Below are 23,665 nucleotides of genomic sequence, written 5' to 3'. Positions count from 1 at the left end.
ACAAACACGGTGCTTCTCTTTTGGTAGATCCCAAGTGGAAGTTGATTTGTGTCCAAAAATTTGGCTTAATTCTAAGACTCAGCCGGGGTCTCTCCCAAGACACCCTTCTGCCCCAGGATGCTCAGCAACGAGGCCTTTCTCTCCTGGGTCCCCAAGTTACACCCTCCAAGACTGCCATGTAAGTGGCTTGTGCACGTGGCACAGGGTGGGTACCAGTGAGTCCAGCACACTCCAGTTCTTCAGGCGGGGACCGGGGGGTAAAAACAGCAGCCCTGAAGAGTGGATGCAGGAAAGAACCCACGCAGGGGTCACCTGGGAAAGGAAGCTATGTGGCTTGCACTCAGACGGCGGCCACCCTTCCCGGCGGCCACCCTTCCCGGCACAGTGGAACTGACTCAGAGGAAAAGACTGGGGGAGGGGAAAGGTACACGCAGGCAGAATCCTGTCCCACAGGTTGGGGCCTCCTGCCCCTCCTTCAGGTTGCCTGCTGGTCCCTCCTCCTTCTGTCTCTCACACCCTTCCTGGGGGCCGCAGGTGGGATTCGGTAGGATTTTACTGCTGCTACTACAGGTTGAGTGGCCCTTATCAAGATGCTTCAGATGCTGGAATGTTCACACATAAATAATGAGGTGTCTTAGGGATGGGACCCCAAGGTCTAACGGGAGACTCACTCGTTTAGTACATGACTCACAGGTAATAAGGTGACTTTATAGAATATGTTTAGTACACCTGTGTTTTGACCGTGACCTGTCAATGAGGTCAGGTGTGGAATTGTCCATTTGCAGTGTCATGTCAGTGCTCAAAAACGTTTGGATCTTAAAGCATTTTGGATTTTGGATGTTTGGATTGGGGATGCTCACCCCGTGCTTCCATGTCTAGCTGCTAGTTATTGAGTGCCTGCTTTGTGCCAGGAACCCTGCAAAATGCCTTTCATGCTTCTTGAACCCTGCAAACCAGTCTCATTACTGACTCCAGTTCCGAGATGAAGAAATAGCTCCTAGAGGGTAAATGACCTGGTTCAAATCACCAAAATAGTGGTTCTGAGCATGGAACCTAGGTACTGAGCACTGAATCTAGGTCCCAGTTGGTGCTCTCAGACTGCAAAGTAATAAAAAATAGGGGTGGGTGGCATTTTACAGGAGAGAATACAGACAAGTATTAAGAACTTAGTATATACCTGGTATTTAGGCCTGACAATAATCTTACAAAGTAGACATCATTACTCCCATTTCATAGATGGAGAAACTGAGGTTTAAGGAGGTTACATAACTATCCTTAGTTGCTCTGTTTAATAAAAGGTCCCAGTCTGTCTGAATGCAAAGCCCATATTCTTTTTTATTCTTCCTTCCAAATGGAATTCCTGGGAGTTTCAGCGATTGGATGAAATAATTTAAAATCTCTCCTATGGAGGTTTTTAGCTTTGCATATCCAAACCAGATACAAAACAAACACCAGGGGTGTGGAACACAAATTGAAAAAGCATATGCAGGATTACCTGCAAGAAAATTGCTATATTGGGGCTGGGGTTGTAGTTCAGTGGTAGAGTGTGCACCTTGCACATGTGAGGCACTGGGTTCGATCCTGAGCAACACATAAAAATAAATAAAGGTATTATTGTGTCCATCTACAACTAAAAAAAAAAAAATTTAAAAAAAATCCCTGTAAAAATTCTGGCAAATCCTTCGGTTTTAGTTAATCATATTCTCTAAGGTTCAAAGAAAGAGACGGGAGACAGAAAATAATTGTTATTGGCTTAAAATTAGGATTCACAAAGGGGATGGACTGTCTTTAGGATTTTATGGAAAGTCACTTTGATCACAGTGGAGTCTTCCAGGTAGAGAGAGGGAGGAGTGAACACAGTGGAGACCTAGGGGATCCATAAGCCCAGCCTTAAGCCTGGGATGGACTTTATTTATTTTTATATTTATTTATTTGTTTATGTTTGCAGTACTGGAGTTGAACTCAGGGGTGCTCTACCACTGAGCTATATCCCCAACCCTTCTTATTTATTTTTTTTAATTTTGAGACAGGGCCTGTGCTAAGTTGCTGAGGCTAGCCTCGAACTCACTATCCTCCTGCTTCAGCCTTTGAGTCACTGGGATTACAGGTGTGTGCCCTGGTACCCCACTGGAATGGACTTTTAAAGGGTTGTAACTGGAACTCTCATTTTATAACTGTGAAGAGGAAAGCTCCAGGAGGTTGAGTGACTGCTAGTTAGTTAGCAGTAGAGTCCAGACAGGCTCTGGGTTCCCCACTCTTTCTACCCCATGATCCAGGAATTACTTTAGAATTCATTCCTTTTTTTCTCCTGTTTGAACCAGTGAGGAAAAAAAGACCGAGAGAGCCTGAATTGAAGCATTAAAAAAAAAAAAAAAAAAAAAAATCAAAACACCTAGAGTAAAGTGATCCTGGAAAGAGGTGAAGAAGGTAATTTCAGAGGCTGGAATTAGCAGAGCCCAGGAAAAGATACCGTCTTATCTAAGGCAATTAAAGTAAGCAGGCAATTAAAGGCTTTTGTTATTTGGGTCGGAGGTTTACAAGGCTGTGAAGCAGCAAGCTTTCTGAAAGCCACAGTCAAATCAGGACCCAGAAAGTGCAGGCTTCTAACTCCCAAGGAAAAATCCAGTGTGAGACAAAAGATTCTTGATTTTATATTTGACATGGAAAGAACCTAAGAAGCTAAGCAAGGTGTGAGCTGGTCCTGACCCAGGACCCAGGAAACCCAGAGCCCACCTCCTGGGTCTCTGTGACTTGTCCCAAAGGGCTTTGGTTTTCATGTCCATGTGTAAACCAGAAGAATTCCCTATAAAAAGGTAAGAGGGTGTTAACATTCCAGTAACCACAGACAAACTCATTTGGAACTGGTTGAGTCACTACTGTCCTGGCCCCTTCCCCTGCCTAACCAGCTTCTCTCCCTCTCTCCTCCTTTCACCTCTTTCCTCCCCACTGCCTCTCCTCCTCCTTCCCTTCCCTGAGCAGAAACAACAAACTACAAATTCTTCCCCTGCAGAGACCTGGACCTTGCTATCAAGGACTCAGGCTCCCTGCAAGCTCATCAAAGTCCTCCCCCAAGGAGACGGTTCCCTCCTTCCCTAAGTGGAACTATGGAGCCAGCTGTTAAGATTTTTAAAAATTGGCATGTGCACTGTGTGTCTTTACACAAGACTGAAATCTTTGAGGTTTACAAGAAGATAGTACTCCTTTTTAATGGTCCTGTTTTGTATGGAATTGTATTACCAGAATTCATAGTAATGTAGACTATACAACTTTCATAAGAAGTCTTAGAAATCCAAAAGCATTAGTAATCCAATCTAAGCTTTATTCCCATCTTTTGCCAATCATTCACACAAAAAAGTGGTTAGGTGGGGCGGTTGTAAGCACCGCAGTCCCTGGGGATCTTGTCTAGAATTGAGAGCAGAAGAGAAAATCAGCTGCCCTTTCAAACTCACACCTATTAAATAATGTGCTCCATGCAAGCTCACAGCAGTGTGTGCACATTGGAAACCGTTTCCCTGAGGGCATTTCCTTTTAGACAGACCCTCCTATCTGCAGGCTGTAAGTAATGATAGGCGTAAAGGGAAGATGACAGCTGTGGCCCTGGGGAGATGGCTTAAGGAATATTCTTTGTACTCTTTTATGCTTGGGTGCTTTCTTCTCTTCCAGACCTTTCCATTTGACAAAGCCTTACCTTCTCCACCTATCACACACACCCTTTTCCCATGACAGGTGCAAGGAGTCTTCAAGTGTCTGATCTCAGATAATCTCCTGGCCAGGGCTTGGGGACACGTCACTCTCATTCCTGCCTTTAGCACAGCCGTTTCTCTAGTTCCTCCTGAGATCTTCCTCCATAAACCTGTCACAATTCTGTGGGAGCCTTCTATCACATTCATGAGCTTCTCCATTGGACTCCCACCTGGGCTGTGTCTACCACAGTGAGTGGCCTCCAGAGATGCAGCCCTCCACATTCTACTCCCTGGTGTTAGGACCCCAGCTGGATTTCCTCAATGCCCCTTTCCTCTTGCCCCAGGCCCCCACATGCAGCATCTCCTTATTTCACAGTCCTCTTGCCTGGCCCAGGCTGCTTGTCTCCTCGGAGGTCTGCAGCCTTTGGTGGGGACCAGCGGCCACCCTGTGGAGGAGGGGCTGAGCGACACACAGCCCAGCAGCCTGAACAGGAGACTTGTCACAGGCAAGCATGGCACATACATGAGCCAAAGATCATGGCGTGCTTCTGGGGGATTTCATTCTGTCTTATGCTCTTTATCAACACTCCTAAACATATCATGGTGTTAAAATTAGCATATTTACAAAAAACAAAACAAGTAGATAGATACAATCATGCACTTAGTTTATGAACAGCAGATTGTTCTCTCTCTTGGTTTCATTTACCCTGGTTTCCTTTTCAGTCTCATTAGCACAACTTTTCACTTTTTAATTTTTATGAACATTTTAACTTAAGCAATCTGCTAGTGCTTGACAGAGGGTTAATGTCAAGAGCCAGGGGGATGACTTCTGGTTGGCCTTTGGTGTTTGTTCTTGAAGCAGGAGAATGGTTTGTCTGTGCCGATGATTTGTAAGCATGCATCGCCATCAACTTTTTTTTAAAAAAAATTTATTTTTTAGTTTTAGGTGGACACAATATCTTTATTTTACATTTATGTGGTGCTGAGGATCAAACCCAGTGCCTCGTGCATGCTAGGCGAGCGCTCCACCACTGAGCCACCACCCCAGGCCCACCATCAACTCTTATTGTCCTTCACATTCTGTTTTCCTGGACCTGTCTCCTGCTCTGTGTTTAACAGGGGCGGAGGTCAGGCAGAAGTGCTTTGTAATGGCCTGTGTGATAAGCCTCATAAAGTTATTTTTCTCAATTAATGGTTTCATCGACAATTTTATTGCTTTGCTCTAACTTCCCCAATCCCTTGGGCATCCTATCTGTGATAAGGTTCCTCCAGTCCAACAAAATGGGCCCTTCAGAATACAGACTGATATATTTTCAGAAGTTCTCTCTCTCTCTCTCTCTCTCTCTCTCTCTCTCTCTCTCTTTCTCTCTCATTTTTTTAACATAATACTTAAAAAACATTTAAACAAAAAGTAATAGGGCTTTAAAGCAGAGCTCTAAAAGAGATTTATTCATGAGTACATGCATACTAGTCTCCAAACTGACATCACTTTATATTGATTTTCCTTGAGTGTGTATTCTCTGCTTTTCCCTAAATCTTAACTGCTGTATGAGAACTTTTTATTCCATGCTTATTGCATGCTTCCTTCTACTTTGCTCCAAAAACTCTTATGATGTGCTAAAAGGGATCCATTAGGGTTCAGAACTGCAGTTTGGGAAGGTCTGCAGTGAATCAATCATACCCCCTAGTCACATTGCTGACTTGATTAGGTAGTCGATGAGCTACTTTTTTCTTTAGAGAGAAAACAAAACTTATTAACTTATTTTTCTGGAGTTATTTTATTTATGTATGTACCGGGGGGGGGGGGATCAAACCCAAAAGCATTCTATCTTTGAGCTACATCACCAGTTCTATTTCGCCAGCGGTGGGAGTGGTTACAAGGGATTGAACCCAGGGGCCCTTAACCACTGAGCTACATCCCCAGCCCCCTTTATTTTTTGAGACAGGTCTTGCTAAGTTGCTAAGGGCTTCCCTAAGTTGCTGAGGCTGGCCTTGAATTTGTGATCCTCCTGCCTCAGACCCTGGAGTCTCTGGGATTATAGGCATGTGCCACTTCCAGTACCAGTTCTTTTTATTTTATTTTGAGTCAGGTTCTCACTCAACTGTAGACTGGCTTAGAACTCAAAACTCTCCTGCCGTGGCCTCCGGAGTTGCTAGAGGAGTAACTTTAAATGTACTTCCATAACCAAGCCCTGCTGGCACCAGGAGAGCCATGTAGAACATAGCTTTCTCTCAGGTCAGGGGACTTTCACTCTAGGAAGCAGCAATTTCTGGTGGCCCCCTGCTCCCTGCCCCCAAGAACTCATGGCAGAAGAAAGGACCAACAATAATACACTCCTGCACATTTCGCAAAGCATTTTCACATGCATCAGCCTCTTTAAATAAAAAACAAAAAACAGATGAGAAGATAGAAACTCAGAAAGATTACATATATCTTCAAGGTCTAATAGCTAGAATGTGGATTTGTGTCAGAGACCAGGATTGAAACATCCCCCTGACAATTCTGACTTAAAAACAAACTCAATGTCACAAACAGGATTAGAATCCAGCAATTTTCATAACATGAATCTTTTCTAAGCAATACTTACCAGGAAATGTGCTTTTCTTGGCCTAGCTCTGTCCTGCAATTTATTTTTCTTATCCTGTGACTGTCGGCTGAAATCTGGGATCATTTCATTTCTTTTCTTTCTTCTGTAAATTGGAAAGCAGTGGAAACATTATAAATTAACATTTTAAAACTTTGGTGGTCCATAGAGCTATTTGATTTCATTGTCCCTGTGATTTCAAAGGTTGTCTGCACTCCACTGGAAGCAAGCCACATGTCTATCAACAGAGAAGGGGGTGAATGAACATTGGCATACCCACACAATGGAGTACTATGAGCTATCAAAGGGAAGCAGAATATTTCTATATACAACTGTAGAATGACTGCCAGGATACAGAGTTACCTGAAGAAAGAAAAGTGAATAAAGAAAGGTGAATGTAAGGCTGTGGCTGTGGCTTAGTGGTAGCACACTTGCCTGGTAATGGGTGGGGCGCTGGGTTTGGTTCTCAGTACTGTATATAAATAAATAAAATAAAGGTCTATCAACAACTAAAAAACAAAAATTAAAAAAAAAAAAGAAAGGTGAATGTATTGTGTGCTACCATTCATTTCAGAAAGGAGATATATGAAAATATGTGTGTATGTTATCTATTTGCTAAGAACATTTTTTGTTGTTGATGTAGATGGACAGAATACTTTTATTTTATTGATTTTAATGCGATGCTGCTGAGGATCTAACAGTGCCTCACACATGCTGGGCAAGGACTCTGCCACTCAGTGACTCTGCCACTAAGCTACAGCCCCAGCCTCTATTTTTAAAGTTGTTATTATTATTATTTTGCTTGTACTTTTTTAATGGAAGAATCAAACTATAAAATTTTTTAAAAATGTCTAGCTATAAGTAGGATTCTCACATCAACTGATCAGGAACAGGGAATATGGAAAACAGGGACAGAAACTAAACTATGTCATTTATATCTTATTTTGCATATTTAAGGTTGGAACCATCTAAATTTTTCTCAAATTTATGAGCAAAAGTGAAGGAAAAAAATCCCTAAGATTTATTAAAAAAAAAAAGAAAAAAAGAAACAAATGATCTTGCCCATGAGGTCGATGGCATTACCATACACATAGAGTTATTTCATGGGACTTAAACAAACTCATCTGTCCGAATATTCTTAGTAGAGTGTATACTAAAGACAAAAACACAGGCAAGGAAATCATAAACTGTTTTCAGTAATCACACTGTTGGTATTATTATTAGCACTGGTTTCTAAAAGTATCACACACATAAGGATGAAGCAGAGGTTGTCAAACCGCAGCCCACAGGCCCAATCCAGTCTGCTTCCCATTTCTGTAAATAAAGTTTTATTGGCACACAGCCATGCTACTTTTTTCGTATGGTCTATGACTGCTTTTAGATTATAAGAGCAGAGTTGACAAAGGCCAGATGTTCTCTCTGATCATGCAGATGCTGACTCACCATAGGCGGGGTCGGGGGGTGTTCACCGATTGGTCAGGGCAGAGTGGGGGAGATGGGAATGAGAGAGATGGGAATGGGAAAGACAGTAGAATGACATCACTTTCCCATGTTCATGTGTGAATACATGACCAGTGTCACTCTGCACCGCGTACAACACAAGAATGGGAAGTTACACTCCTGACCATCTGCCTGGGCAACCACAGAGGACAGAGGACACGTTAAGTAACACAGTGGCAAGTGAAATCCCCAAAACCCAGAATGTGAGAAGCTCTACAGGACAAAAGACCTGATTTCTATAACAGGATGGATGAAACCATGTGACCTAAGATTTGTCTCAAAAATAACCCATGGGAGGAGCAGAGTGGGCAAGGAACAAGTGAAACCAGAGTGCACCAGAGTTGAAAACTGCTCATGCTAGACATCGGTTGCAGGGGTTTCTCTTCTCTCTACTTGTGTATGTATTGCAATGGTGCCCACCTATAATCCCAGGGTTTGGGAGGCTGAGGCACAAGGATCACCAGTTCAAAGCGAGTCTCAGCAACTTAGTGAGGCTCTAAGCAACTCAGTGAGACCCTGCCTCAAAATAAAAAAGCGCTGAGGGTGTGGCTCAGTGTTTGAGTGCCCCAGGTTCAATCCCAAGGACCAAACATAAATAAATAAATAAACATTGCCTTTGCCAGAATATTTCCTGCCACTTAATTTTCAAAAAAGTTTCCTAACTTTTGTTTTGTTTTTGTGTGTGTATGTGTGGCAATGGACACCTCCAGCCCCTTTTACTATTTTTTATTTTGAGACAGGGTGTCGCTAAATTGCTCAGGTAGGCCTAGAACTTGCGATCCTCCTGCCTCTGCCTCCTGAGTCGCAGAGATTACAACCAAGCTGACTCAGTTTACCTTATGTTACATACGTGAGTACCTCCCTCTCATTTACCCACTGGCTGTTGCAGAAGGGAAATACCAGGGTGAGAAGGGGGAGGCTAGAATGCTCCCCAAGGTGCTGGCTTGCAATTTAACATTGAAACATGAAAAGGCTGCAGGGTGGGGTTGTTACAGCAACAAAATGCAAAGAACCACCATGAACAGGGCAAATGTGCAAAGGATGGATAGTTTACTTTTCCAATGACCTCTTGCTCCAATGTATTGGAAAGCTTTGGTATTTCACATAAGTTCTATTCTCACCTTTTAAAATACCCAAGTACCAAGGAGAGTTCCTTACCCTTGCCCTGGCTGGAGGGGGTTGCAGTTGTCCAGATAGTTAAACCGAATGATATCAGTTGGATGCTTATCAGAGGACCTCCAAGGGGGCAGCTCTTTCTCCCCTAGGTTATTCTTCTTTTTTAAAGAGATGGAAGGACGAAAGGTCGATGAAGGGCACTGCTTCTGCTCTGGAGAACTGCTTGAGAGTGACCGAACATCCGCAATTATAAATGCTTCTTTTGGAGGTGTCTAGAAAAAGAAAACATTATTTCTGTTATTGAAGCACTATAATAGTAATGGTAACAATAAAACAAAGCATATCATCTCATCATGACCCATCTTATCACCACCACCATCAGCACGACCCTGTGGGGATCACAGCAGTCCCCATGTGGGAGTGCCACGCACAGTCTTGGTAGTTTTCAAGCATTGTGCTATTTAATCTTCATAGTCATTTTATCAGGTAATCTATTTTACAGAAGAGAAAACTGAAGATAGGAGTAAACAATTAATTTGTCAGCGTAACATTAAGTAGACTTTGAATCTGAACCCAGGACTGTCTTCCTTTAAGCCCACACACCAAACCTCCTTCTCTTACACTGAGGGATCTTCTGTCATTTTGTTGTCTGGTTTGTTACAACTGCAGTTAATTTATTCACAAAAAAGACACATTAAAAAAATAAGTAAAGGTGAGCTGGATGTTGTGGCACATGCCACCAGGGAGGCTGAGGTAGGAGGACTGCAGGTTGCAAGTTAGAGTCCAGCCTGGGCAGCTTAGCAAGGCCCTGTCTCAAGATAAAAATTTTTATTTTTTTAATTTTAATATTTATTTTTTTTAAGAGAATATTTATTTTTTAGTTTTTGGCGGACACAACATCTTTGTTTGTATGTGGTGCTGAGGATCGAACCCAGGCCGCACGCATGCCAGAGGAGCACGCTACTGCTTGAGCCATACCCCCAGCCCGATAAAAATTTTTAAATAGAAAGAAAAAAATAAAAGGTGTGTGTGGGGTTAGGGTTGGGATGTAGCTCAATGGAAGAACACTTGCCTAGCCAGAGGAAGGTCCTGGGGTCAATCCCTAGCACCACAAGAAAAGAGAAAGAGAGAGATATAAATAAAGGTGCTCCAGCTCCAAAGACCTCCTCCAATAGAGACAATGTCAAGTTGTACAGGAGCAGACTACAGGTCTTACAGATCTTATTACCCAAACCTCAACTACTCCCAAAGGACACTTCTGCTTAATTTCCAGAATTGAAAGTTTGTCTTCTGTGTATGAAACTCATAAGGGTTTTTATGTGGTTGCAGCCTAAGGGGAGTGGTCCTGGTATGCTGGGAAGCCACTAAGATCTTAATTTTTGTTCATTAAGAGATTAGGGAAGCTTTGCTTGGGAAATTAGTTCTGTTTTTTTTTTTTTTTTTTCACTTGTTTGTGAACATCAAGAAATTCTCCATTTGGGACTGGGGATGTGGCTCAGTGGTAGAGCCTGCTTAGCATGCTCAAGGGTCTGGCTTCAATCCCCCACACGTGCACACACAAAAGAAAGAAGTTCCCTAGTCCCTCTAAGCATAATCAATTAATTACTCATTGTTTCAAATGTTCTTAGTATACATTTCCACTACAGAACAACTCAGTACTCAGTGTTGCAATTGAATTTTTTATTGGTATATGACCTGGGCTACTAGACCAAGATCTGTAAAAACAGAATTAGGATATTTTCACTCTTAGCACCTACCAAATAATAGTGTTTAGTAAATATTTACTTACTTAATGAATGATTACAGCTTTGTAGCAAATTAAGAAGACATTTTTATATAACTGATAGTTCTTTATTGGTTTAATGTTAAATATATTTTTAATATCTTTATTTTATTTGTTTATTTATTTATTTTTTAAAATGTGGTGCTGAGGATTGAACCCAGGGCCTCGCACATGCTGGGCAAGCACTCTACCGCTGAGCCACAGCCTCAGCCCCTAATATTAAATATTGTGCAGGTCTCATTTAGAATGGACATTTATTTCATTTCTCTGAGCTTCTTTTTTTTTTAATATCTTTATTTTTTTAATTTTTATTCTTTTTGTAGTGCTGAGGATTGAACCCAGTGCCTCACATGTGTGAGGCAAGCGCTTAGCCATTGAGCCACAACCCCAGCCCTCTCTGAGCTTCTTTTGAAATAAACTCATCTCTTTTTGCTGGAGGAGATCTAGTTTAATGCTATTGGAAATAAATAATACACGGCACTAAAAAATACCTTCAGGGGGCTGGGGTTGTGGCTCAGTGGCAGAGCACTTGCCTCGCACATGTGAGGCACTGGGTTCGATCCTCAGCACCACATAAAAATGAATAAACAAAATAAAGATATTGTGTCTGTCGATAACTAAAAAATATTTTTAAAAAATACCTTCAGAGCAAAATATCCAAGTTTAAATGCTAATAATTATATATAAAATCATAAATACTGAAAAGTACAAAATGCTTGACACTTCAATAACACAGGTAATAATGAAATCTATGACAATTTTTCTGTATGAAAGAAACCAATTTTTTGCTCACATCAATTGAAGTCTCTCTCTCTTTTTCTTTCTTTCTTTTTTTGGTATTGGGGATTGAACTCAGGGCCTCACACATGCCAGGCAAGTGCTCACTACTACTGGGCTACATACATTCCCAGGATCCTCAGGATGAAGCCTTTTTCCCCCCAATGTTGGTTTTTTTAATTTTTTGTTTGTTTCAGATTTATTAGTTCTTTTTAGGTATCATGGCAGCAAAGTATATTTTTTAATTCTAATTTGTTATATATGACAGCAGAATGCATTACAATTCATATCATACTTATAGAACACAATTTTTCATATCTCTGGTTGTATACAAATTAGTTACACCATTCGTGTCTTCATACATGTACCAGGGTAATGATACCCATGTCATTCCACCATCTTTCCTACCCCCAAGCCCCCTCCCTTTCCCTCCCTCCCCTCTGCCCTATCTAGAGTTCGTCTAATTCTCCCATGCTCCCCCCCACAACCCCTCTTATATCAGAGAGAACATTCTGCATTTGTTTTTGGGGGGGATTGCAGAATGGGAGAAGATCTTTGTCACCTTTGTCCCATTAGTTTCCAGGGTATATAAAGAACTCAAAAAAAACTTAACACCAATAATAATAATAATAATAATAATAACAACAACCCAATCAATAAATGGGCAAAGGGACTGAACAGGCACTTCACAGAAGAAGAAATATGGATAGTCAACATATATATGAAAAAATGTTCCATATCTCGTATCTCTTCACTATGTTGACTATCCATATTTCTTCTTCTGTGAAGTGCCTGTTCAGTCCCTTTGCCCATTTATTGATTGGATTATTGTTGTTGTTGTTGTTGTCATTTTTGATGTTAAATTTTTTTGAGTTCTTTAGATCCCCTGGAGACAAATGCAACAAAGGTGACAACATCCTTCTCCCATTCTGCAGGCATTCTGTTCACGTTCTTAATTGCTTCCTTTGTTGTTGAAGAAGCTTTTTAGTTTGTTACCATTCCATTTATTGATGGATGACGTCTTTTTGAGAACTTTTCTTCATGATAAATGGATGTTGAATTTTATTAAATGATTTTGTTTGCATATATGCGTTAAAATGATCATTTTTATTCTGTGAATTACACTAGTCATTTTTCTTTATTGTTAGGAACCTGACTTTCCATGGACATATTCCACTTGGCTTTCAGGTATTCTTCTTTTTGTGAGGCCTGGATTTAATTTGTTGATATCTTGGAAGGATCTTTGTGTCTGTGTTCATGGAACTGAACTATTGATCTGCACTTCTGTTTCTCTTATAGATTTTGGTTTTGGTGTAAGGGTTGAATGCTTTCCCTCATTCTCTGTTTTCTGAAAGAGGCTTCATTGAATCGGTCTCATTTCTTAATTGTGTGAGACAATTCACTAGTGGAGCTCTCTGATCTGGAGTTTTGTGGAAAGTTTTACCATTATGAATCCAATTTTATTTATTTATTTTTAAAATTTATTTATTTTCTCTAATTTATCATAAATTACAGCAGAATGCATCTCAATTCATAGTACACACATAGAGCACAATTTTTGATGCCCCTGGTTGTTTACAAAGTAGAGTCATACCATTAATCAAAATATAGGTTTATTTGGGTTTTTCATTACTTTTTTAAAGTTTTTAGATGTATATGAACTGAATACATTTATTTTATTTATTTATTTTTATGAGGTGCTGAGGATGGAACCCAGTGCCTCACACATGCTAGGCAAGTGCTCTGCCACTGAGCTACAACCCCAGCCCTCTATTACTTATTGAGTCAGGGTTATATGCATTTTCCAAGGATTTCACCCGTTTCATCTAGGTTGGTGAAATTAGTGACCTGAAGGCTTTTAAAATAATCCCTTGTTATACTTTTAATGTTTGTAGGACCTGTCATGGTGTTCTGTCTTTCCTTCCTGATCCCAGTAATTTGTGTTTTCTCATTTTTTCTTGATTAATCTAGCTAGAAACTTATCAATTCCATTTATGTTTTTGAGAACCAGCTTGGATTTGTTGATTTTTTTTCTATTGTCTGTTTTCAATTTCATTCATTCCAGTTCTTCATTATCTCTTTCTTGTATTTACTTTGGGTTTGATTTACTCTTTTGGAAATTAAGTTTTCTAGGGGGCTGGGGCTGTAGCTCAGTGGTGGAGTGCTTGCCTAGCATGTGTGAGGCACTGGGTTTGATCCTTAGCACCACATAAAAATAAACAAATAAAATAAAGGCATTCTGTCCATCTACAACTAAAAAATAAAAAAAAAAAAAGAAATTAAGTTTTCTAGCATAGGTAGTCTCACAGACAGTTTTAAGGATCCTTCTCATTTTAAGGTTGGTGAAACTATTATTAACCATCCCCATATGATTCTAAACTGCTTTCAAAATCTCTCCTGGAGCTCACCAAGCTTCGGTGCTCAGGGCTGAAGCAGGGAATTACACAGATTATGCAAGTACAGTATGTGTTATGTAAGTACAGTGCTGGGAGTTAACTTCACAGACAATCTTATTAACTTTAGAACTTCTTTCAGCTTTAAGGCTCTTTAATTGAACAATCCAAGTTAATTAGTTGATTTTCTGAACTCCCCCCTTAGTCTTTCTAATTTAGTACTGTTTCTTTAACAACGACAACAAAAAAATTTTCACAGAACAAAGCATTCCCTACTTCTGATTTAGTACTATTTCTTTAACAAAAAAAAAAAAAAAAAATTAAGTTTCATAGAACAAAGCATTCCCTGCGGAAATGTAATACCAAGCAGAGAGGTGGCAATTTTCTTGCACCCAAACTATTCATTATTTTGAAGCATAGTTATGCCTAAATATTTTGTGGAGTTATTCCTGAAGACAAACCTGTGCTTTTTTACATGTAAGACTCAAAAGCCCTTTCACTCTACTAGTTGGTTAATCACTTTTCTCTTCTCTCTCACAGAACAAAATGAGTTCCACTATTTAATGTCACTCCCTGCTCCAAAATGGAGGGTTTCAGAAAGCCTGATGAGGAAAGGAACATAGGTATGGTAATTTTTACAGTTATTTTTTGAACCCAGGGACTCCTGACCACGGAGCCACATCCCCAGCCCTATTTTGTATTTTATTTAGAGGCAGGGCCTCAATGAGTTGCTTGGGACCTCTCTAAGTTGCTGAGGCTGGCTTTGAACTCATGATCCTCCTGCCTCAGCCTCCTGAGTCACTGGGATTATATGGGTGCACCATCACATCCAGCCTTACTTACTTTTTATGATTATGAAAATGCTCTACACATTGCTTACTTTCTGGATTAAAGACAACTTTAATAGGCCATTGTGCCCTTCCCTAATGATCACTTTATTAGAAAACTTGCTCTTAAAAATGATACTAAATAAACTTCAGGGCTGGGGGTGTAGGTCAGTGGTAGAGCGCTTGCCTGGCAAGTATGAAGCCCTGGGTTTGAGCCTCAGCACCACATAAAAATAAATAAATAAAATAAAGGCAATGTGTCCATCTATAACTAATAATAATTTTTTAAATGATTCAGGAACTTTATTATAATGTTATACATAGTAGAAAAAGCAGAATAGCAAGCTTCCAAATGCATTAGGCAGCCAAAAATGCAAATTCAAATAGAGGACCTTAAGGAATTTATAAACTACACTGGAATCGATTTACAGTGTGTCCTTGAGTGCCTCAGAGTGAAACATATTTCAGCTCAAGCAGTTGTACAGAACTAGAAAACTTCATATGACAATATTAAATTAATTTATTAAAATTAATTTAACAATAATAGTTTTAATTTAAGGTTAATTTTTACTGAAGGTTAAAATCAAAGTATATATAATAGTTTATATTCTATTTAATGTAATTCATATTCTATAAAATTCATCACTTTAAGTATACATTCAATGATTTTTGTTATATTTACGTATTTATGCAATCATCCCCATAGTCTTATTTTAAATCATTTTCATCACCACAAAAACAAAATCTCATATACCTATTTGTAGATACTTTCCAGACCAAGATAACTAACATGTTTTCTGTACTTATATATTTGCCTTTTCCAGATCTTTCATATAAGTCAAATTTATAAAAGGAATTCATATAATAATAATATTTTTTTAAGTTAAAAAAATATTGGGGAGGCTGGCATGGTAGCACACACCTGCTGTAGGTAGTTAAGAGCCATCCCAGAACAAAGGGAAGGTAACGTAACACAGTCAGTGACTATGTGTGCCTACGACACAATTTTCACAACTCTAGAGTATAGAATACCCAGTCAGAATGTTTGTTATCCTATAGGGGAGACAAAGGGGCTAACATAAAGGGAAGGACTAACAGAGTATGTAAGGCTACGCCTCACTGTGCTTGGGGCTCAGCCTTTGGATGAGAATCTGCTGGGCCAATGCCAGCACTAATAAACACTGCTTCCTCCTGAAAGACCCTGTGCTCTCTGTGAAAAACCACAACATTGTAACCCCAGCAATTCTGGAAGCTGATGGAGGAGGATCATAAGTTCAAAGGCAGCCTCAGCAATTTGGAGGACCTAAGCAACTTATTGAGACCCTGTGTCAAATAAAAATTAAAAGGGCTGGGGATGTGGCTCAGTGGTAAAGTGCCCCTGGGTTCAATCCCCAGCAACCCCCCCCCCCCAAAAAAAAAGAGGAAAAATATGGAAAACCGTTTGGTGCTCTTCATCTCAAGTTTACCTTGGGCTTGGTAACATGAAGTTTTTTCACCATTAGAATATAGTGCTTTTTCCATATCCCCTGCTCAAAGGGAGTTGGAGAGAAATTGATGTACCAGTTAAACCGTAAGCATTTTAGCATCCAGAGCTGGTCCAGCTCAGCTAAGTTCTTCCAGTGCCAGCTCACCTGGGAAAACAAGGACAATGAGAAACAAAAACAACCAACCTGTTCAGTTGACACTCGCGCTTTCTCCAGCTTAGCTGAGATAACTTTTTTTTTGTTATTTTCTTCCAAATCACAGTTTAAATAATTACCTCCTATCAGAAGTGCTTCCTGTCCAGGCAGGAGGATTACTTTTAAAATTAATTCAGACTTAGAATCAGAGTCCACTTGTACTTACTGAGCACTATTAACCATCCTATAGCAATCTAAGGAGGTAAGTACAATTAAAACTCTCATGGCAAAAGAGGAAACTGAGGCTCAAGTAGACTTTGAGACTTCCTAATGGTTCCTGAAGCTCCTAATGAAGGTTACATGAAGGGCCAGGTACAATGGCACAAGCCTGTAATCTCAGCAACCAGGGAGGCTGAAACAAGAGGACTGCAGCCTCTGCTACTCAGGGAGACCCTCAGTAATTTAGCGAGACCCTGTCTGAAAAAATAAAATAAAATAAAAAAGGACTGGGGATGTAGCTCACCTAAATCTTGTGGCAAATAACTTGGAATTTAATGGAAAGACAGTTTGCAGGGTGGGGGTGGGGAGAGAAAGCTCTCCAATTCTACTCGCCCACCCTGTTTTCCTTAGATCTTGTTTTGACCTAGATACTTGAGTTGTTTTGTGTTTGTTTCCAGGTTGTCTTTTGTTTCCCTCTCTCTCTCTCCTTTCTTCCTCCCACCACCCAAAGGTAGAAAGAAATGAGGAGAGTCAAAAGGTAGGAGCTTTGGGCTGGGGTGGTGGCTCATTGGTAGAGCACTTGCCTAGCACTGGTTTGATTCTCAGCACCACATATAAATAAATAAATAAAATAAAGATCCATTGCCAACTAAAAAAAAATGTAGGAGCTTTCAAAACTATCAAGACCCATCTTTCCGTCACATAGCCCAGCCCCATCTTTTTAAAACAGCTCAAAGCTCATTTTGGTGCAATGACTATCTTTTACTTTAAATCTAGCTGAAGGACGATGTTCTATGTCAATAGTAGGAATAAAATACACTGAGATCTTGCAAGATTGGCATATAGTGCATGGAGACAATAGAATTAGCTAATCCAAATAGCATTTCCTCTGTTGATAATGCTTTCTTTGTGGGAAACTTGGAAAATTCTGAGAAGCTTAAAGAAAAGCAACACCTATGATGCCATGAGTCAGAGACAATCATTATTAACAACCTAGTAGAATTTTTTCCCTTTCAGTTTTTTTTTTTTGAGGCATGATGAACAAAACTTGGAAATTATCCATATACAATTTGTTTTCTTTATTTTAAATATCACAGCATCTCTGTTCTTTTATGACATATTTTCTAATGCTGCGTAATAGTTCATCATGTGGCTGTATGATGTCCTTTGTTCTTAGACATTTAGATTGCTATGCTTGAGTTGGCATGGTGGTACACACCTGTAATCCCAGCAACTCAAGAGGCTGAGAGGATAGCAAGTAGGAGGCCTCAAGAGGCTGAGAGGATAGCAAGTAGGAGGCCAGCCTCAGCAATTCAGAGAGGCTCTAACCCTGTGTCAGAAATAAAAAAATAAAAAGGGCTGGGGATATGCTCAGTGGTCAAGAGCTTCCTGGGTTCCATTTCCAGTACAAAAAAAAAAAAAAAAGGATTGCTAAGCTCTTTTTAAAAAATTATTTCATTTTAGAATAGGTTATGTGTGCACAGTAATACCAAACACAAAGATACAAACAGGCACAGAGTGAAAAGTCAGTGTCTCAAACATCCCTGTCCTCCAGCCACTCATTCTCAGCCCTGGATTTAACCACTGTAGACAGTTGTTGTATGTTGTTGTAGAAATAGTTTAGGCACATATAAACAGATATCTATACTTTTTCTTTCCAAAATGGCAGAACTAACAGCTGTGCTTCCACATCCCCGTTTTGGTTTTTTTTGTTGTTTTTTTGCTGAAAACCTACCTTGGAGATCATTGCAACTTATTTACCCAGTGCCCCACTGGTGGGCCTTTCTGTTGATTCCAACCTTTTGCTATGACAAACAATGCCACAATGGTATTTAAACAGAAATGATTTTCATACATGTTGAAGCACACCCATCAGAGAAAGTCCACGAAGTGGAACTGGTAGGATAAAAGGAATTTTATTTTATTTTTAATATTTATTTTTCAGTTTTTGGTGGACACAACATCTTTATTTTATGTGGTGCTGAGGATCGAACCCAGCGCCCCGTGCATGCCAGGTGAGCGCATTACCGCTTGAGCCACATCCCAGCCCCAGGAATTTTATTTTTAAAATATAATACTATCAGGTTGTTCTCCATTGTACCACTGGACACTGTACCATTTTATCGACACACAATATATAAAATACTTGTTTTCCCACATCCTTACTAATATAGAATATTATTTAAAAAAGTAAAGCTCAGCCAATCTGAGTGATGAAAATGGCCTGTCATAATGAGGCTCAGCATCCCACCTACGGCAGAGACATCTGCATTTCTTTATATATTTTTGGTAGAAGAGTTTTAAAAATTTTTATTGGTGTATTAAAATTATGCATCATACTGGGATTCATTGTGCCATACTGTACAGGCATATTACATGATTTGATCAATCTCATTCCCTGGTAACTTTCCTTTCCCTCTCCTCCTTCCTCCCCATACACTTACTTAACTGATCCTGTCTAGTATTGTTATCATTATTTTAATTAGTGCATTATACACACACACACACACACACACACACACACACTTGACTTCTTGTGGTGTATCTGTACACAGACATATTGCACTTGTAATTTGGTAGACTTCATTCCCTAGTTCTTCCCCCAGCCCTCCCCTTCTCCCTACCTCTCCATCCCCTTCCTCTCCTCTACTGGTGCATTTATTTTGCTGTGAACCACTTGCTGATTTTCTTTGCTCATTTTTCTTCTGCTGGGTGGTTACTCTTTTTTTTTTTTTCCTTAATACAGACTTATAGGAATTTTTTTTTTCAATACTGAGGATTGAACCCAGGGCCTCACTGAGCTACATTCCCAGCCCTTTTTAATGTTTTACTTTGAGACATGGAACTCACCGTCCTCCTGCCTTAGCTGGGATTACAGGTGTGTGCCACCACATCCAGCAATTGGTAGGAATTCTTTTAAAAAATAAGAAATTAGCTTTATTTGCAGTAAATTTTATAGCCACAATTTAAAGTCTTGCTTTTTCCATTCCTGTTTACAACATAAAATGCATAAAGCAAGACTGAAGCAGACATTTCCTTAAGGCCTCTGGACATTATAGAATACTCACAAAGGCCTCCTTCCAGGTGTCTTCTCTGAGTACTGGAATGGTTTCCTTTGGTGTCATATAAGTCTTTTATTCTATTGGTCTTCTAGATCCTGCCCAAGTGTCTCAACACTACTTATTGAATAATATATCTTTCTTGCTGCATTTATTTTCTTAATTTTAAGAACTAAAATTAACATATTCCACTTCTATGAGTGTATAGTAGTAGGTACTCTCTAGTTTTACTAAACTCTATGAAAAGGCTCAACAAATAACTCTCAATTTTATATCTTAATTAATTTAACTTTGCTTTAATACACTATGGAATTAACTGCAAGAAAATGATGGCCAGCTCCTTTTCCAAGGCTTCTGTGAGCACACTTACCCACTCGGGTCTCTTTGAGTCTCATACTCTGTTTTGTTTTGTTTTGCTTTTTTGGTACTGGGGATTGAACCTGGGGGCACTCAACCACTCAGCCACATCTCCAGCCCTTTTTATATTTTATTTAGAGACAGAGTCTCACTGAGTTGCTTAGCACTTGCTAAGTTGCTAAGGCTGGCTTTGAACTTGTGATCCTCCAGAATCAGCCTCTTAAGCCTATGGGATCCAGGCATGTGCCACTGTGCCTGGTAGTCTCACACTCTTGTGACTTATCTCATGAACACCTTATTTTGCACTTTTATCTTCATGGAGGGCCTTCACTAGACAATATAGGATTTTATTATAGTTGTATACTGTGGATTAAAAGACTTTCCTGTTGAGAGACCATTTCTTAGATGTGTATGTATCTCCCCAACTATACTTTTTTTAAATGTGATTTTTTCATAACTTTGTTTTATTTTTTGTGCGTATATGGTGCTGAGAATCCAACCCAATGCCTCACACCTGCTAGGCAAGCACTCTACCACTGAGCCACAACCCCAGCCCCTACCTGATACCTTTTTGTGGACACTAATGGTGACTTATACTTTATTCTCTATTTTGAGCACTAAATACAGAGTTGGACTCAGATAAGGCAGAGGATCATGCAAATAAAGAGTAAGCATCTAGGGACTGTAGCTGTAGCTCAGTGGTAAACTGTTATGTCCACCTACAACTAAAAATATATTTAAAAAAAAAAAAAAGACTAAGCATCTGTTGCTCGTTTGTTTTTTTCCCCCTTGGTACCAGGGATTGAACCCAGGGCACTTAGCCAATGAACCACATCTCTAGACCTTTTTATTTTTTATTTTGAGATAGGGTCTCACCAAATTGCTTAGGGCCTCATTAAGTTGCTGATGCTGGCCTTGAACTTGCAATCCTCCTGGTCCAGCCTCCCAAGTGGCTGGAATTATAGGCATGTGCCACCACACCCAGCTTGTGGCTTGGTTTTATGCGTGTGTGTGTGTGTGTGTGTGTACATGTGGGTTTCGTCCTTAAGTTATTCTAGTTTTAGAGCCTCCCGAGGCTGTCGTTAGAAAATGCCATATGCCATTTCTTTGCCTTTACCTGTGCACAACGACAAAGGCTCCGGGGGTCAAGGAAGGAAAAGATATATATGGATAACACCCTAGGAAGCTTGGTGGTGAAGTCCAGGGCTTCTGCTGGAATTTTTTCCTGAAGCTTTCGACAGCAGAACTTTTGTTGTGACAGCGAGCAGCGTTCCAACAGAACTGTGAGGATTCTTCTCCGCTGAGAGTCTGTCCATTTGTCAAACTGGAAAAACAAAACGTACATGGAAACCTCCCAATTTGGTCTGATAGTAGATCTTTATTATGAGGAAGAAATGAGAGTGGCATAGAAGGTGAGCTTAGTCATTTACTTCCCATGTATATCATGTATTTCTTCCCAGGTCAATAAATTCCATGTTTGCCACCTACCTGTTCTTTCCCACATTTATATATGTGACCACGTGCATGGCCAGCGTGTGTACTCAGAAGTGCTCCTCAGCCCTTGAATTGCATAAGGATAGTAAGCTAACCATGTGCAGAAGCTGAAACAATATATACGTATAAAATACAATTCCAAGGAAAGGTGCCTGGGCAGCTTCTCTCCCTCCAAATAATTCCTACATTAGCTCATCAGTGCTTAAAACTCCAGGACCAGAAACAAACCCTTGAAATCACAATTAGAGATAAGGTATAACAGGCCAAGAGCCCTGGTGAGTGGAGTATGTTGGGTTAAATTCTCACTAATGTGTGAATTAACTGATATGGTTGGAGAGTAAAGGTAGGGCCTAGAACAAAGAGTACCGAGGGGGAAAAACCCAAAGAATCCAGAGATTACTCTAAACCAGTCCCAAGAACAGCAGTGGACCAAGATGAGAACATGGGAATTACTGAAAACCAAAAGAAAGGCTCTGAGGGAAGAGCATCCACCAGCTGAGGGACCACTTCACTCAAAGTCTGAACCTCTCTTTTCTTTCCTAACTCACTGCAGAAGAGAAAATTGGGAAGTTGGGTTAGTTGAATTTTTGCATAACATTATATTTCACATATAGATATTTAGCAGTTAACTTCTTACAAATATTTTTAGTTGTGGATAGACACGATAACTTTTTATTTATTTATTTTTACGAACCCAGTGCCTCACACTTGCTAGGCAAGCAGCTCTACCACTGAGCTACATCCCCAGCAGTTATCTTTAATCTGACATTTATAATGACTTTGAGTTGTAATCATATAATATACTGCCTACCTAAAAGGGCATATAAGGCAAAAGTTTATTTTTTCAAGGCTTATGAAAAATCAACTTCATTATAGCTATATGATTTATTTTGATAATTGGTAGGAATACTTCTTGATTAAAACTATTTGCTATTATAGATCTATTCAGTGACCCATGAATCTCACTTTGGAGGTTATAATTCAAAGATGGGGGAAAAATGTTGAATAAAATGAGAAAATTAGAGCCTCATTACAAATACCACAGGAATAAAACTGATTCATGTGTGTGTGTTCCCTGTTTCTGCACAATCCATATCTCCGCCTCCCACTAAGGGAGACTTCTTTCCAGGTCTTTTGGGATGGATTCTTACAGAAATAAATGGAGAGATACCAGACCAGAATGGCTGGGGCCAGGGAAGGAAGGAGAAGCTGAATTGATCTATAATAAGAGAGCCAAGGGGGAAGGGTGAGGAGATAGAAGCAGAGCTACCAGGCTTTGGCTTGATGGGAATTATGGGGATCATAGCAGCTTTGATTGTGTCTATAGTAGTTACCAGGGGAGTATCAGGGACCGAGAAGCAGACTTGACAAGGATTATAGTGAGTTCTTTTTCTTGTGTGTGTGGTGCTGGGGATTGAACCCAGGACCTTGTGCATGCAAAGCAAGCACTTTACCAACTGAACTATATCCCCAAATCCTTGCCATGAGTTTTGAACTGGACCTATGCTTTTTCTTTGGGAGGCAAAATGAATATTGAAACTACCTTAAAAATTACTTTTAGGCAGTGCTATGCGACTCCATAGACACTGACTATGTGAGGACCTAGGATGGTCAGGATTACACAAAAAAATATTTCATGAGATAATTACTATCACTGCAAGAAATCAGCGATAACTCAAATGCCAGACAAAAGGGGACCAGCTAAACAAACTGTGCAACATGAGAGGAGGGAGTATGACATTATGGTGGGCTTGGAGGTGAGTGAAGGGGGCTTGGGAGTCTGAAAATATAGGAAAAGCACAATTAAAAGCTTTCCAAAGTGAAAGAATTTTCAGAAGAGATTCAGAGGACCTTGAATAAGTCAGGACTTCTACATGTTGGAAGCTATATCATTTAGAACGTCAACTATGGGCCCCTCAACTTTTGATAGCAAAAAGCTGTGCCCAGAAACCCTAGCTACATAGCAAGAGGTCACTGGACTCTTGTTTTATGGAATTCCTGTTTGGTTTATGCACTTATTTATTTATTTGTTTATTAATACTGGGGATTTAACCTAGGGGCGCTTTACCACTGATGTGCATTCCCCAGCCCTTTAAATTCTTTTTTTTTTTTTTTTTTTTGAGAGAGAGAGAATTTTTCAATATTTATTTTTTAGTTTTTGCTGGACACAACATCGTTTTCTGTATGTGGTGCTGAGGATCGAACCTGGGCCGCACGCATGCCAGGTGAGCGCGCTACCGCTTGAGCCACATC

At 40.0% G+C, this 23,665-nt stretch overlaps 1 protein-coding gene across 1 annotated transcript in view; it reads right to left on the bottom strand.

The window, feature by feature from the left end:
* Positions 1-6,256: 6,256 nt before the first annotated feature.
* The window catches only part of Fbxo16 (F-box protein 16), a 37,421-nt gene continuing 20,012 nt past the window's right edge, over positions 6,257-23,665 (bottom strand). Inside the window, exons 3-6 of the mRNA XM_076852265.1 lie at positions 21,036-21,242; positions 16,131-16,295; positions 8,927-9,156; positions 6,257-6,374 (exon numbers count right to left, since the gene is read on the bottom strand). Coding sequence (XP_076708380.1) covers positions 6,257-6,374; positions 8,927-9,156; positions 16,131-16,295; positions 21,036-21,242 — 720 coding nt within the window. The remainder of the gene's footprint in view (positions 6,375-8,926; positions 9,157-16,130; positions 16,296-21,035; positions 21,243-23,665) is intronic.

Source organism: Callospermophilus lateralis, chromosome 4, assembly GCF_048772815.1.
Source record: "Callospermophilus lateralis isolate mCalLat2 chromosome 4, mCalLat2.hap1, whole genome shotgun sequence".
Taxonomy (NCBI): Eukaryota; Metazoa; Chordata; class Mammalia; order Rodentia; family Sciuridae; genus Callospermophilus; species Callospermophilus lateralis.
Note: the sequence above shows the minus strand (reverse complement) of the source record. Positions and strands in the feature narration are given on the sequence as shown.